The sequence below is a fragment of the Lathamus discolor genome, chromosome 5 (assembly GCF_037157495.1).
Source record: "Lathamus discolor isolate bLatDis1 chromosome 5, bLatDis1.hap1, whole genome shotgun sequence".
NCBI classification, from domain to species: domain Eukaryota; kingdom Metazoa; phylum Chordata; class Aves; order Psittaciformes; family Psittacidae; genus Lathamus; species Lathamus discolor.
Genome location: NC_088888.1, coordinates 125,185,738 through 125,199,919, shown reverse-complemented (window position 1 = coordinate 125,199,919; position 14,182 = coordinate 125,185,738). Strand labels below are relative to the sequence as shown.

General features: G+C 40.9%; 1 protein-coding gene across 1 annotated transcript in view; it reads left to right on the top strand.

Annotated features, from left to right (window-relative positions):
• Positions 1-14,182, top strand: part of XRN2 (5'-3' exoribonuclease 2) — a 50,985-nt gene that overhangs the window by 7,253 nt on the left and 29,550 nt on the right. The window contains exons 4-17 of the mRNA XM_065682572.1: positions 244-355; positions 1,505-1,563; positions 1,643-1,732; positions 2,739-2,811; positions 2,917-2,967; positions 3,292-3,449; positions 3,752-3,826; positions 3,925-4,058; positions 4,137-4,194; positions 4,283-4,390; positions 5,450-5,494; positions 6,626-6,757; positions 8,019-8,137; positions 11,228-11,363. Of these exons, the coding sequence (XP_065538644.1) occupies positions 244-355; positions 1,505-1,563; positions 1,643-1,732; positions 2,739-2,811; positions 2,917-2,967; positions 3,292-3,449; positions 3,752-3,826; positions 3,925-4,058; positions 4,137-4,194; positions 4,283-4,390; positions 5,450-5,494; positions 6,626-6,757; positions 8,019-8,137; positions 11,228-11,363 (1,350 nt within the window). The remainder of the gene's footprint in view (positions 1-243; positions 356-1,504; positions 1,564-1,642; positions 1,733-2,738; positions 2,812-2,916; positions 2,968-3,291; positions 3,450-3,751; positions 3,827-3,924; positions 4,059-4,136; positions 4,195-4,282; positions 4,391-5,449; positions 5,495-6,625; positions 6,758-8,018; positions 8,138-11,227; positions 11,364-14,182) is intronic.

Genomic DNA, 14,182 nt, shown 5'->3' with positions numbered 1-14,182 from the left:
TAGGATAGATGCCAACTGCACTTCTAAGAAACTGTGGGAAACAGTTTTCTAACCTGGAAAACTACAGGAGCAAGAGAAATCCCTGTTTCTGTTTCAGTTTATACTGATGTTGTGTTAAAGACCTGTATAATTACAGACCAGCCAGTTTCAAGAGATTTGTCCTGGCTACCAAAAACAACTAGCAGAGAGGAAGCAATTGCCCAGATGCAATAACTGACTCAAGCATTACGATACCTTTTATAGGCTCCACGTGCAAAAATGAATCAACAGCGGTCAAGAAGATTCAGAGCATCAAAGGAGGGCATGGAAGCTGCTGAAGAGAAGCAAAAAATAAGACAAGAAATTCTGGCAAAAGGTACAGCTGTGACACTCATATCTGAGGTTTTTCAGTGAGGGTCACCTTGTTTGTTCTGAACACTTCAGTGAGGGTTAGAAAGGGGATGTTCTAATCAGTGGGTATTTGTCTGCGTTACTAGGAGGGGATAGCAAGCCCACACAGAAGGATGGATCTGTGTTCTCCAAAGTTAGAAACCAAGATAAAGCTAATGTCACTTTTTTCTTCTTCTCTGCCTTCTTCTGCCTGAAGTGGATTTGTGCTGAGTACTCTTAATTCCTTTAGAAAAAATTGAACATAAGAGCAAGGACAAATGTGATAGTGGGAAACTAACCAAAATCCTTATGGAAGAAAGCATGCATTCATAGGGCTTGGTGAAAGGAAGGTTGAGGCTTAAAGGCAGGGATCAAATGGAAATGATACAGCACAGGAATAACAAACTATGAGCAAGGATAGTTACAGTTACTTGTGAGTGGAAGCTCTAAACTCGGGCAACAAAGTCAGCACGACTTTGTAAGGGTGACAGAGGTGCTTGGAAGGAGTGTGTGTAACTGAAGCATAGGCTGGAGGAATCCATGCAGGTGGCTGAAGGAGGAGTGAATGCTGTAGCCCAGGTGAGGGGACCATTGTGTAACCTCAGAGGAGATTAGAGAGGGAGGGCAAAGACCTTTTAAACATTTCTTCCTGTAGCATTTCAAGACTACGAAGACCCTTTATGAAGTTCAGAGATGGGAGAAGTTGGTGTAACCCTGTTTGGGATCCCAAGTGAATAGATAGTGGAAACATAGGGGAGAATATGTAAGAACATCATCATTTCCTAATGTTTTATCTCATTTAGCAAGCTTAGTTTCGCTGAGATTTCTTTCACAGTCTTTCTGACAGACTAGGTAATGAAGCCACTTTTCTGAAGTTAACAACGTTTGTAAATGTACTAACACCTTATTTTGAGATGGAGATAGGGTAAGAGCTATGGTAAGAGCTGTTTCAGTTTTGTTGTTTGTTTGCTTTTTTAAACAAACTAATTTTCAATGTTAATTGTTACCAGGGGAGCCGTTGGGGATTTTATCATGCAAAAATGTATTTACTGTTCCATGTGGATTTACAGTGGTCCATGTGGATTTACAATGGTCCATATTGATTTAAGTCTGTTAAATGTTTTTATTGCCCTAGGTGGCTTTCTTCCTCCAGAAGAAGTGAAGGAGAGATTTGACAGCAACTGTATCACCCCAGTAAGTAATCTTGCACTTCACCCAGCAATTGCCAGGGGCTGAATGAAAGCTTCAGTTATTTTCCTCTGTCACTTTTTAGGGAACTGAGTTTATGGACAATCTTGCTAAATGCCTCCGCTATTACATCGCTGACCGCTTGAACAGTGACCCAGGGTGGAAGAATCTGACAGTAAGTTTCACAGCTTCGCACTTCAGGAAAATGAAGGTGATCTGTTAGGCTGGGTTGGGATATGATTGGAGAGGGATTTCAGAGATACATTTCATCTAATAACACAGTCTAACAGCACCGTTTGTTTTGATTTCATTTAAGAGCAATGAGAAGATTTGACAGTAGAAGCCACAGTTTGATATAATGGAGTTTATATAATAGAAGCTCAGGAATTCTTTTTCTTTTGGGGAAAGTGTCAAGATGCATTGTGTATTCTCTTCACATTCCCTTTATAACTCTTGCTATCTCAGATGGGCTGTGTTTTCTCCTTTATTCTAATGATGGATGACAATGGATGACAATAGATGACAGGCAACAAAAATAATACATATCTGCTTTCTGGGCTTTGAAATCCTCTCCTGCTGTTCCTCAACAACTCCACTGCCACTGAGTTTTGTGTCTGACAGCCCCATGTTTGCTCTGTACAAGAGCAGAGCAGTCAGTCCTCTCAGATGCAGCTGTGTGGTGTTTTCCATCTGTTGACTGTTAAAGTGGCCTCATTAGAGGGCAGTTGACTCTGTTTAATTCCCTCCATCAGATGTGAGCGTTATAAAGGCTACTGCTCATCTGGGCACCAGTGTAAGGAAGTGTATGATGTGATCATATATCAGCCTGTGCTGGAGTTCAGAAGATCTAAGGGGAAGCTGGCATACGTCTGCTTTATCTGTTAGTTCTCTAGTGTGTATTTTGATTGCCCTGGTTATTTGTCAGGAAACTTCACATATGTTAATGTATTTGAATCAATATATCAACTCCACCCTAGAATTAGTAGAAAAAAATGAAAGCATATTCATTGGTTCCAAACTCTTAAATAATTTCATTTTGAATCATAATATCTTAGTTAAAACTACAGATTAGAGCTTCCGGCACTCATAAATCAGATTCAGCATTCAGGATATGATCTACAGAAATTGGTTTTTCTTTCTGTGGCGGCATAAATTGCTTCCCTAATGTAAATGTTTCACAGGTTATTTTGTCTGATGCCAGCGCTCCTGGAGAAGGGGAACATAAAATCATGGATTACATTAGGAGACAAAGAGGTAAAATTCAAATAAATGTGATCATTTTATTTTAAATTAAGGTTAGTCAGTAATAATTTATTTTACATGACTTTGGTTAACTAAGTGTAATTTTCTTTTGTATAGCTCAACCAAACCACGACCCAAACACTCATCACTGTTTGTGTGGGGCTGATGGTGAGTTCTCTTTTGCTAACAATATGTCCTACTGAGCTGCTTTGTTCTGTTTTGTGGTTGAGGGGGGCTGTAGTTTTTAGGCTTTCACTTGTATTTGTGTGGGTTAGTTTTTGAAAGCTCTGTGTAATAGATGGGGAAAGGTCTAGTACTGTCTGTGGCCGAAGGGCTAACTTTCCCTTAGGTGTACTGTGTGGGTGGTTTGTGGGTAAGCACATCTGTGTGTTCAAGCTTGCTTAAGGTAGAATGTGCTTTGCTTTTAAACTTCTTTTTTACAAAACTTAATAACATATAGCTTTCATTATGTTCTTCTCTTTTGGTTGGCAGCTGATCTGATCATGCTTGGCTTAGCTACACACGAACCAAACTTCACTATAATTAGAGAAGAGTTTAAACCAAATAAACCCAAGCCCTGTGCTCTTTGTAACCAGATGGGCCATGAGGTTAAGGATTGCCAAGGTTTGCCCAGAGAAAAACAAGGCAAGGTAAGGATTCTGCTATTTGTAGAAATTCCTTTTATCTACGAGCTTTACTTTTAACAAGTTGAAATTGTACTTCTGTAGCACAACCGTGCCAAACCTGATGTCCTCACTTGTGTTCTGTTGATTGGTGGTTGTTTTTTCACTGGTGAGAGAAAGCGATCAGTAACTTCACAGAGATGCGGAGTAGCACAATGCATGGTTGGCTTGAGAAACTGCATTGACTCCCCTCAAAGTCAGCCTTTAAAATTGAGCTGAGAAACGTTAAGGTGGCTTGGATGTAATGCCGCTCTTCCCTTCTCTTTTAGCATGATCAGTTTGCAGACAGTGTTCCTATGGCTGAGCAGGAATTTATCTTCATCCGGTTATGTGTTTTGCGAGAGGTATGTTGAACAGTTGCTGTATCTGCTTTCTATAAATATGTTTTTGAGCCCTATATACAATGGTTTCTAATGTCCTTTTCCTTCTGTGTGTATTGCAGTATTTGGAAAGAGAACTCACTATGGCCAGTCTGCCTTTCACTTTTGATTTTGAAAGAAGTGTTGATGACTGGGTCTTTATGTGCTTCTTTGTGGGAAATGACTTTCTTCCTCATCTGCCGTCTTTAGAGATCAGGTAGATGAGACTATGTTGCCTCTTTTCCTGCAAGTATTCCTGCTGTGATAAGAATCTCATGCTGTTGTTTGGTTTTAGGGAGGGAGCAATCGATCGCTTGGTTAACATATATAAAAATGTGGTCCACAAAACTGGGGTAAGATTTTTGCCCTTTCTTTAAAAACCTCTGGTGTTTGCTACAAAAAGAGACTTGCTTTTCAGCTGTATTCCTTTCTGCTTTGCAGGGCTACCTCACAGAAAGTGGTTTTGTGAACCTGCAGCGGGTCCAGATGATCATGTTGGCTGTTGGAGAAGTTGAAGATAGTATTTTCAAGAAGAGGAAAGACGATGATGTAAATTCCGTGTTACATTCTTGGTGTTTGGCTTAATTGTGTGTTATTGTCAGACTGTGACACTGCTTTAACAGAAAAAGCACAAAAAACCCCCCGAACTTTGTTATTTTTTTCTTCCAATCTCCAGTTAATTCCTGCACACTCAAAGAATGGTGATGGTGTGCTCGTGGGTCATTTTCCTTCCCTGCCCTGCAACGCCTTTTTTCTGATTGACATCCCAAGTAATAGCAAAATGAAAGTTCTGTCATTGCCTGCAGCTTTTTGAACAGCTGCTATGTAAATTGAGGGAGGAATTGTTTTGTGATGTGCTGCAACCTGTGGAAGTGCAGGCCAGGAGCCTGTGAGCAGGGTGAAACGCTGAATTGGAATTCCAAGCACATTCTTGCTTCATGTGCCTCCTGCCATTTGAAATGTGTCTGTAAGTTGTAGCTCTCTTAGTTTGTCTCTGCAGTTTGTGCAGTTTTTTGCAGACATATTCCAATTTATTCCTTAACTACAGGGGATAAAATACCCTGTGGATGTAAGAGCAAAATTGTATTTAATCCAGTCAAAAATACCATGCCAGTGCTGGCAAAATGGGTTAGAATTGCCCCAGCTGCACCTCTCGTGAAGTGGAAATGCCAGTTTGATACTCAAGTTTTCAGCTTCCACGGCCCAGGAGTGAGAAATCCCTTTCCCTGAGCCAGCTCTTTTCCTGTTTCTAGGACTTTAATGTCTCCTACTTTTTTTAGTTGGTGGCTGTTCCAGTGCAGGCAAGGAGCTTGTGTCCTTTGACACTGCTGTCACCTTGAAGTAAGGCTATAGCTAAACCTAATGAATGGTATAAGCCATTACCAAAATTGATGGTCATTGAATACACAGCTACTGTTTCCCCCATAGTTTGTCAGAATAGAAAATTCTATCCCACTTCTGTTGGATTTACAGACAAGCATTGACCTGTCTTATTCAAAACATTACATAAAAGCCTTATAGCCTTCTGGTCAGTTTAGGATGAAATTAAATACTTCTCCAAGAAATGTATATATTGACTGACTTTATTTCTCTTCATTCTCTCTATAGGATAACTTTAAAAGACGACAAAAAGAAAAAAGGAAAAGAATGAAGGTAAGTTATTTCCTTTCACAATGCAAAACCCAGCACAAATTAAACCATGTCTGATAGCTTTCAGCAGATGTGATGGTTGAAACTGCAGCTGTGATCATGGCACTTTCTGCCCTGTGTGTAAACTATTTTAAAGAAGGAATTGCATATTAAAGGTCTCTTAAAAGGGAAAGGAGAGAGAATGTTGGATGCACTGATTACAGCTGTATGTTGTGTCCTTCAAATCTGCACTTCTGTGATTAAGTAGTGGTGCTTCAACATGGTCACTGTACAGGGATTGCTTTTCATGCATTGACACAAGTCTTCTCAGCAATTGTATTGCTGAGGGCAGTGGAGTTTAGGTTTAAGTACATATACCAGCTTGTATTAAATGGATTTGCTTGATTAAAGGCATGTTTCTAAAGAAGCAAGGAAGGCTTACCCTAAACTGCAGTTCTCTCGTGTTCTCCCTGCAAGCAAGTCAGTGTTGCCAGATACCTCTCAGATGTGATAAAGAAGCATTAGCTATAGTGGGAACATGTTTGCCCTTTCTGACCCATGTGTAAGTGGAATTCTTTAAGATTATGGTATTGGAATGATGTTGAGTTTTCCTTTACTCTCAAAATATTCTGGTATTTTAAGAATGGGCTCTTGCATGTTCATTTTGACATAGCTTTGTTCTTGGTTAGGGCATTCAGGTCAGTGTAGGTTCCCAAACTTCCAGGGCATGTGATGGTCCCACTGTGAGTACTGTCTAGATCTGGTGTTTATTTTTTCAATTACATGTATCTGTCTATCCCTGTTAGACTAGATGAGATTATTGACTTTGCTTACAAAGAATACGTTCCTCCCAGTGCAACAGATGAAGTCTCACTTCTCAAAAGCCATCTTTCAGCCCACATAGAAAGAACACGGGCACAAAATGCAGGGTTTGATCGGTGTTTTTAAGAAGAGCTTAATAAATTACAGGAATATAAGGCTCTCACTTGTGTCATTTTATGTCTAGTTGAGATTATTACACATAACTGAAGCTGAAGTGAGTAAATAATGCTTGTTTTATGTAACATGTTAATCTGAAAACCGAGCGAGCATATCATGGTGCTGCTGTGGAGATTACACAGCTTTTCCACTATACTCTCTGTATTTATCTTTCAGAGGGATCAGCCTTCTTTTATTCCTGGTGGACAGTTTTCCCCTCAAGCCCTGGGAAATCGATCCAGTCCTCAGGCAATCAGTAACCCCAGACAAGCTGCCTTTGAGATGAGGATGCATGACAGACAGAATTCTGTAAGTACATGTTCAAAGGTATTTACACACAGAGGGGCAGTAATCACATCCTGTGCTGCTCTGGACACATTTTCCCCTAACCCATTGAGCTTTCTTGAAAAGCAGGCGCCGGAAAATTTATTTTCCAAGAAAGTGGCTTTTAATAAGCAAGTTTTGTGAGACTGCTTGAATAAAACTGTGTTCCTTATTTGAATGTTTGGTATGATATTGCTTGTTGCATAGTTCTGGGAGAGCAAGTGTGAGGTGAAGGCATCCGAGTCAAATACACTAACTCTTCTCCCCAGACTTGTTTGGCACTTCTGGAGTGAAGTTTAGGAACTTCCTCAGTAGGTTTGGGAGAGACACAAGCTGAATACCTGAGCTTGGAGGTATGTTAATACTGGTTTTGGTACTCGTATAGACAAAAAGACATAGATACCTGTATCTTGAACTTGTGGTTTGCATAGGGGCGTTTGTTAGCTGCTTTTACTTGCCCAAGTGTGGCTTTTTGCTGGGAAGAGCTGAAAATTGGATGAAGCTTTTGAAAAGGTATTAGAAAGAGAAGGGAAACTAGAAATAAGTTGAATTCTCTGTTAGACGCCTGGGTTGTTAATTTTAAATAATAAATATGACAAATTCTTTCTTTCTGGGCATAAATCTTCAAACAGTGACCAAATTCAAGGTCCTTTTTGTCATAAAAATGTGGGTCCTGTCTCTTACTTCTAAATAAATATAAAATGCTTTTTCAAAGTATGATCTCTGCTATTCTTCCCTTCAAATCTTGAAACTTTGGCACATGTGTTAAATGGGAGCTGTTTCTTCTCTGTAATATTAAAATAGATAAATCTGAAAGGAGTTTAAAAGATCAGTTATTAAACAGATCAGAATAAACTTAGAGTATTTCTGCCTTTCCTGACTCAAAAGCAAGGTTTTTACAGTAGTCTGAATATGCATTTTTCACTGTTGCTGTAAAATGAAGCTGTAATATAAGCTGTAGGTCCAGAATATATGAAAAATGGCATGTTTTAGCAATTTATTGTTTATTGCATCTTCTTTCTCACATACAGTTATTTTTGTCTGCCTCTAAATACAAATATGCATTCTGTTCTTTTGCTACTTAATACCTTAAGGGTTGTGTAGCTTTTGCCTTGAGTTTTTGGGGAGCTAAAACGGTGCATGTGATTATCACAAAGCTGTTAATTTTAACTTGACTTTAAAATGCCCAATAAATCCTTCTCCCTCTCTTACCCCCCCCATTTATCTGTAACAATTCTGACCCTAGACAACTTCATCATCTCCAAACACCAGCCTGACTCCTGACAGTAGCCCGTCCCTGGCAGGAGGAATTAAGCGGAAAGCTGAAGATAGTGACAGCGAACCTGAGCCAGAGGATAATATCAGGTGAAGCCATTTTTGTGTAGCACTTTGTTAGCAAATTGCTGAAATAGATGCAGTGTAATTAATGCCATTTAGCTCAGAGCAGCAGTGCCTTCAGATGCTTTCCTATGATCTTTTTATCCAGAGGTAATTAATGTGGAGGGTTAGAATATTCGCTGAATTCCAGGGAGATGGGTAAGCTCTAGCTGTTAAATCTAAGTATCCAGATTAGTATGCGTGCGGGTTTTCATCCTCCAAGCCACTACTCCCTTTGAGACCAAGCCCTAGATTGACTAGACATCAACTGCTCAGCTGTGATTATGTGAGCTGAATGCCACTGTTTTGCAGTCGAATTTTTGAGCTATTTAACCCATAAAATTCAGTTGCATTCACGTGTGCAGCATTATTTATCTTGACTATTAAAATATGTTTTCCTCCATCTCTGATTTGTAGCCGAGATGTTTTGTCTGTGATGAGTTCATTAAATGGCTTAGGACAGCTGATCCCTAGATGATTACAGGGTAGGAATTTTATGAGAATTAACTGACAGGGAGGTACCAGTGAGGCTGCATTTATCAAAGGTTTAAATCAAACCATCACCCGTTAAGTCAAGGGCGAAAGTGCTTATTTTTAGTTAAAGGCTCTGCCCTGCTAAGTGTAACCAGTAGGTCTGTGTTTTCTGTAGAGGCAGGGGCTGGAGGTGGACAAGGGAAAACAATAAGGGTTACTTCATTGTGAAGTACGGATCATGAGTATCCAGAGCTGTTGTTGTGACATGTTTGATACATCTAGCCCATCAGATCTTCCAGCAGCAGGTGTTCAAGCTCTCAGTCTTATTTTCTTTCCTGTATGTGGAGATCTGAATGGATTGAGTTCTGGTTTTTTTTAATCAAGCAAGCAGAATTTGTACATAAAACCAGGAGAAATTTCAGTGTTGCTTTTCATTGGAATTTTAGCTGAGCTTCTGAAAAAAGCTTGGACAGTTTTACCAACAACTAGTTGAATGAACTGTGGTGATTTACAAGTAGCAGTAGTTTTGACAGGCTTGGTGTTGTCAAGCAAAAGGGTATGGCCTACATTCATCTGTGATTATTTAAGTGCTTTTGTAGCTCAGAATACTTATTCAGATGCTTTTGAGTTGAAAATGATTTTATGCTTCTCTTAGCAAGTAAATGCAACTGCATAAATATACTAGATGGCAAAGAAGTTGTTTGTTAAAATATATTTTGTATTTAGAATTACTTTAAAACTAGATCAGATAGTTATAGTCAGCAACCAGATTGGGTTTGGGCATTTATACAAGTGCCTCACTGCCAGAGAGCTCCTGGGGCAGATGCTCATAGACTGCAGATGTTCTTGACTCTGTCCTTCAGTACTTTAACCAAGTCCCCTGTCCTTGCTCACCTGCTTTCTATGATCTGGAGAACATCTCGTGGTTTCTCCACCTCCTCATCAGTTCACATCATCTTTGATTAGCTCAGGTCAGATTTTAAGAAGTATCTCTACACTGGGCAACTAACCTGAAGCAGAAGCAAGGGAAGATCCATTTTGCAGACCGCAAAGGGTATGCATCATGTCAAAAAAGCATAGACCTATCTTTGCTCTGTTTTAAAGGCTTCATTCACTCTATTTAGTGCTGAGATTCTGACAAGTCCAAGTTTGAAGTGACCTCATAGGTTACCTACGTCCTTCATGTCCTGTGTGTTATTTCAGGTGGTCACAGCTTTTGTGGAAAGGGATCTTGCTTAACGGCTTTCAGCTGTGATAGTGCCAAGTTTTGAATAGTTGAGAATAAAATTTGATTAAAAATCATTATTAAGGGATTATCTGATTTAACCAGTATCTAAATCAGATTTGTAATTTGCTTTAGTTCACTTGAATACCAGAATTTGTGTGAACTTTGAGTTGTGTAAAATGCATACACTATGGTGAATAGTAGGTTCAATATTATTATTATTACTATTATTATCATCGTCAAAGTAAAACAAACCAAAAAAGTCCCCAAATCCACCCCAAACAGTTCTGTGAGAGAGGCCGGCTCTGAAGCATGCTATCATGAGTGAACCAAAGTGGAGCTTTATCTTTACATTTCTTAACCTGCCTTTTTAGATGGCAGTCTCTGAACTGAACTGGAAAATTAAGTCGTGCCTGTTTGGGCTAACAGCTTGCAGGCTTATGTGCATATTGATGTGTCTTGCTTGGGGAATAATTGTTCTCTCAGAAGTGTCATGTCTCCTGCTGGTTTACAGGGAACACAGCAGATACAGTGAGCAAATAAAATGTCCAAGAAAGAAAAGCTCTGAGGCTGTAGGCAGTGATTCCCCTGTCTGTAGACAGACATAAGGGGGAGCTGTGGGAAGGAAGGATCAGCAGTGTCCGAGATTGCTCCTTGAACTCCAGTATCTGTCTCTGGCAAGAAAGACTGAAAATCCGTGTGTAAAAGGGACCTTCTGCGATGCGAGTCAGCAAGGGAGGGATTCCTGAGTTGCAGGTAACTCCTCTGGTACTCACAGCTCATTCGAACAGCAGTAGAGGATAGAAATCAAGCTGCTGCTTATTATTTATTTGCTTGCTTTCTTACTTTGAGTAGCAAGGAAACTATCACTTCTCTGCTTGAGAGGAGCATTAGGAATAGAGGAATGAGCTTGATGTGAGAAGATGCTCCAGTAAGATAAAGATTTTGGCCTAGGGTAGATTAAACCAAACAAGGAAGGGTGAGAGTTTGTTCTCTTTGTAGTGGTTTAAAGAACCAAGATCAGATGGCAGGTTTGGCAGTGTGTTCCTGATGGGAAAGATGAAATTACTGAGTAGGAACAATACTGTTGTGAAAAATCCTAGCAGCACCAGGCGTAGGTTTGAAAATCATCCCTGCTCCTTAGAAGGACTTTGAAGATGTGTTTATCAGGATGGTACCTTTGGAATTTCATCTGGATTTTCTGTGATGCCAGCCATCAAATTTTGTTCTCTTGCTGTTGAGCATCAGGTTTTGTGCTTTCATTTAAACTGTCTATAAAGATGGGCATTGAAGGGGCAAGTGACTTTGGCTTCTATTTCAGTTCAGGTATGTGAATGTGCATATGCTGACAGGTACTGACATCTGCGTGTTTTGTGCAGGTTGTGGGAAACTGGTTGGAAGCAGCGCTACTATAAGAACAAATTCGATGTTGATGCATCTGATGAGAAATTTCGGCGCAAGGTTGTACAGTCCTACGTGGAGGGGCTGTGCTGGGTCCTCAGATACTACTATCAGGTACCTACAAACTGCTTCTCAGAAAGTTCACATTGTTGTTGTGTCTGCTCCCTGTTTCTTTTCAGGGAACAATCGCTGCCCATTGCTCGTGTCTGGAAAGCAGAGCTCTTTTTGAGGCTGTAAGAGAAGTGCGTGCCCGTTCCATCTGGCACTCCAGATGAGAATGCAGTTTTTGTTTCTCACGTACAGTCATGCTGCTTGTTGGTTTATGAAGGCCTGATGCACATTTTTCCTTTGCCATACATAGCCATGCATAGTGAAATTGCAGATGATTGAATGAGTGAACAAAGGACAAAGCCTGTGAAACGCCAGGAAGAATTTGAAAGGAACAGAGTTGTCAGTCTCCTCCCTGGGTTGTAATGATGTTCATGAAGTGCATTGTGATTGAAGTTATCTCTGTCAGATTTAAATCTTTCGATAATTGAGATGTCAGATTGGTGGGAGATTACACACACGTGTTGGTGTTGTGGCATCAGTGGTTAATAACCAGCTTCGTGCCCTGAAGACAGAGTAAGTTATATTGGTGTGTGACCTGAGAACAGAATGTGCTCAGACTGGGGGAGTTCATCTGCCTGGGCAGGGCTTTGTGGCTTGAACGCAGTGCCCTGTTGATAAAACCACATCTTTTCTATAGGGAGCTTGTGCCTGTCCAACTTAGAGTAAGGCAAACATCCCCTGTGCCATGCTGAAAGCCTATGCAGTCATAAAGTTAGTTTGTTTTAATGCGTACTCCTGGGGGTTTTGTGTTTGGTTTTTTATTCCCTTTCCCCCTTGGAACACAAAGGGAGTGTGTGCCCTTCCCTTCCACTGTATTTATTAGTTGAGTTTGGCTCTGACTTGCATGTTATGGTGGATGAAAATCATGGAGTTTAAGGCTTACAGGTCTGTTGCAGTTGCTCTGTGGAGAGCTCAGCTCCCCACGTCCTTGAGCAGCTCCTTTTGCAAAGGACAAATGTCACCTGGACACCTTTATAGGTGAAAATTCCCATGATCCTGCACATTCAGGGCTGCTGAAAGCAAACCATGTTCCTGCAAACCATGGCAGGATATAGTCCTACAACTCCGTATATGCTTATATAGCTCCAAAGTGTGGAAATCAATCTTCAGCTTAGCTGTAAGTGTCTGCTGGAGAAGTGTCAGTGATGGGCAAGCCCACTGCAAAGGGCAGTCTGGATTATAGATAAACTGAAGGGCTTGGAGGAGAGGAGTATATGGCAAAACCAAGGTAGCGTTTACAAGTAACCGAAGTATTTACACTCATTTGAAGATTACAAAGTTAAGTTTGTTTTATTCAGAGAAGTGTGTGATAGTATTTCGAAGGTGACCAAAACATTTATACTTACTTGAATATGTAAAGTTTGTTCTGCTCAGAGAAGTGTGCATGGGGGGGGGGTGTGTTCATTGCTTTGCGCTCAGCAGCCATGGCCTTGTGCAGGCATCATTGTGTGCTCTTAGCAGCTGTCAAACCACAACTGCATTTGCACATGCACTGCTGAGATCTGTGGCTTTAAATGCATAGGCAGACCTATACCAAACTGAAAACAATGTGAGCACGTCCCTGGGCAGCACTCACTTGCTCAGCTTCTAAAACCAATTTAGTGTTGAGATGTATGTAGGTGACTCCTGGTCCTTCTGAGTCTGTAGCTGTTGTGGCTGCCATGGCTGGTGCCTATAGGAGGGCTGGGTGATTGCAGCTGCAGAGAAAATGAATCGGTGAGGTTGCCAAGGGCTTCAGGCAGGACCACGGTGCTCTCAGGGAAATTGAGGGGCACCACTAAGACCTCAGGGAAAAGTGGCTGTACAGAAAATATCTTCTGGTTTAGAAGTGTCCCAAAGGAGCCCTTGGTAACAGCACACAGATGTTTGGGTGTTTGTTTTTGCTTGTGTGCTTCATGCTCAGATTCCTCCAGACGTCTTTCTCTGCACCTTACAAAATGACACTGCATACTTAAGCCAGTGCAGCAATGAAATACTTGCACGTGCTGCTGCTTGTGCTTGTGTAACAGAGCCGTGTGACCTGCTGTACGTGCTATTGGGATGGAGCAGCAGTCAAATCTCTTTCTGCCCACATGGAAGTCGGATTAGGAAGCTGTTGGACTTCTCTTGGGGAATGTCAGAATAGGTTCGCTTGAGCGTTTAGGGTTTTTTCTTTTCACTACAATAAGAGTTGCTTCCAATAACTCCTGCTCATTGTCCATAAGATTTGTAACAGAATCCATATGATTGCTGCTTCTGTTCCTATCAAAGCTAATGCAGAGCATGTTCCACCAGTGGGGACACCTGTTTGGAGGTGAAAAAATAGATTAAGAAAAGAAGGAAGCACCCACCTGGCTGTTGAAACACGCTGCTGGCATCTGAAGCATTGCATCTAATAATTACAGGCTGTATAATTTTATACGCAAAATCGCTGGAAGAGCCTCATTGACATTTACTTATTCAGAATTGGAAGTCAAAATAGTAGCTTTTGTTTCAAGTGGTGCTGCTAAGAAAAATAGCGGAGGAGGTGAAAACTTGACTTAGACCTTCTAGGGCCACGTTTCTTTTCCAGAGTGCGTTGTGTCCTGGTGTGTGGCGAGTTTGTTTTCTCCTTTTTGAGGCTTATTTTGCCTCTTTGAAGTGACACACTTTAGAGTTGCCAGTACTCAAGACACATGAATAAGGAGGGAAACACAAAATGTTCCTCCGAGTGTATATTAGTGCTGGTACTGAGTAAAAGAGTAAGTCAAAGCCAGAGGACTTTTCAACCTGCAGCAAAGCTTGTTCACATTTGAACACCTTGTGGAGCGTATCATGGCAGGGCTCTCTGACCCCATATTCCC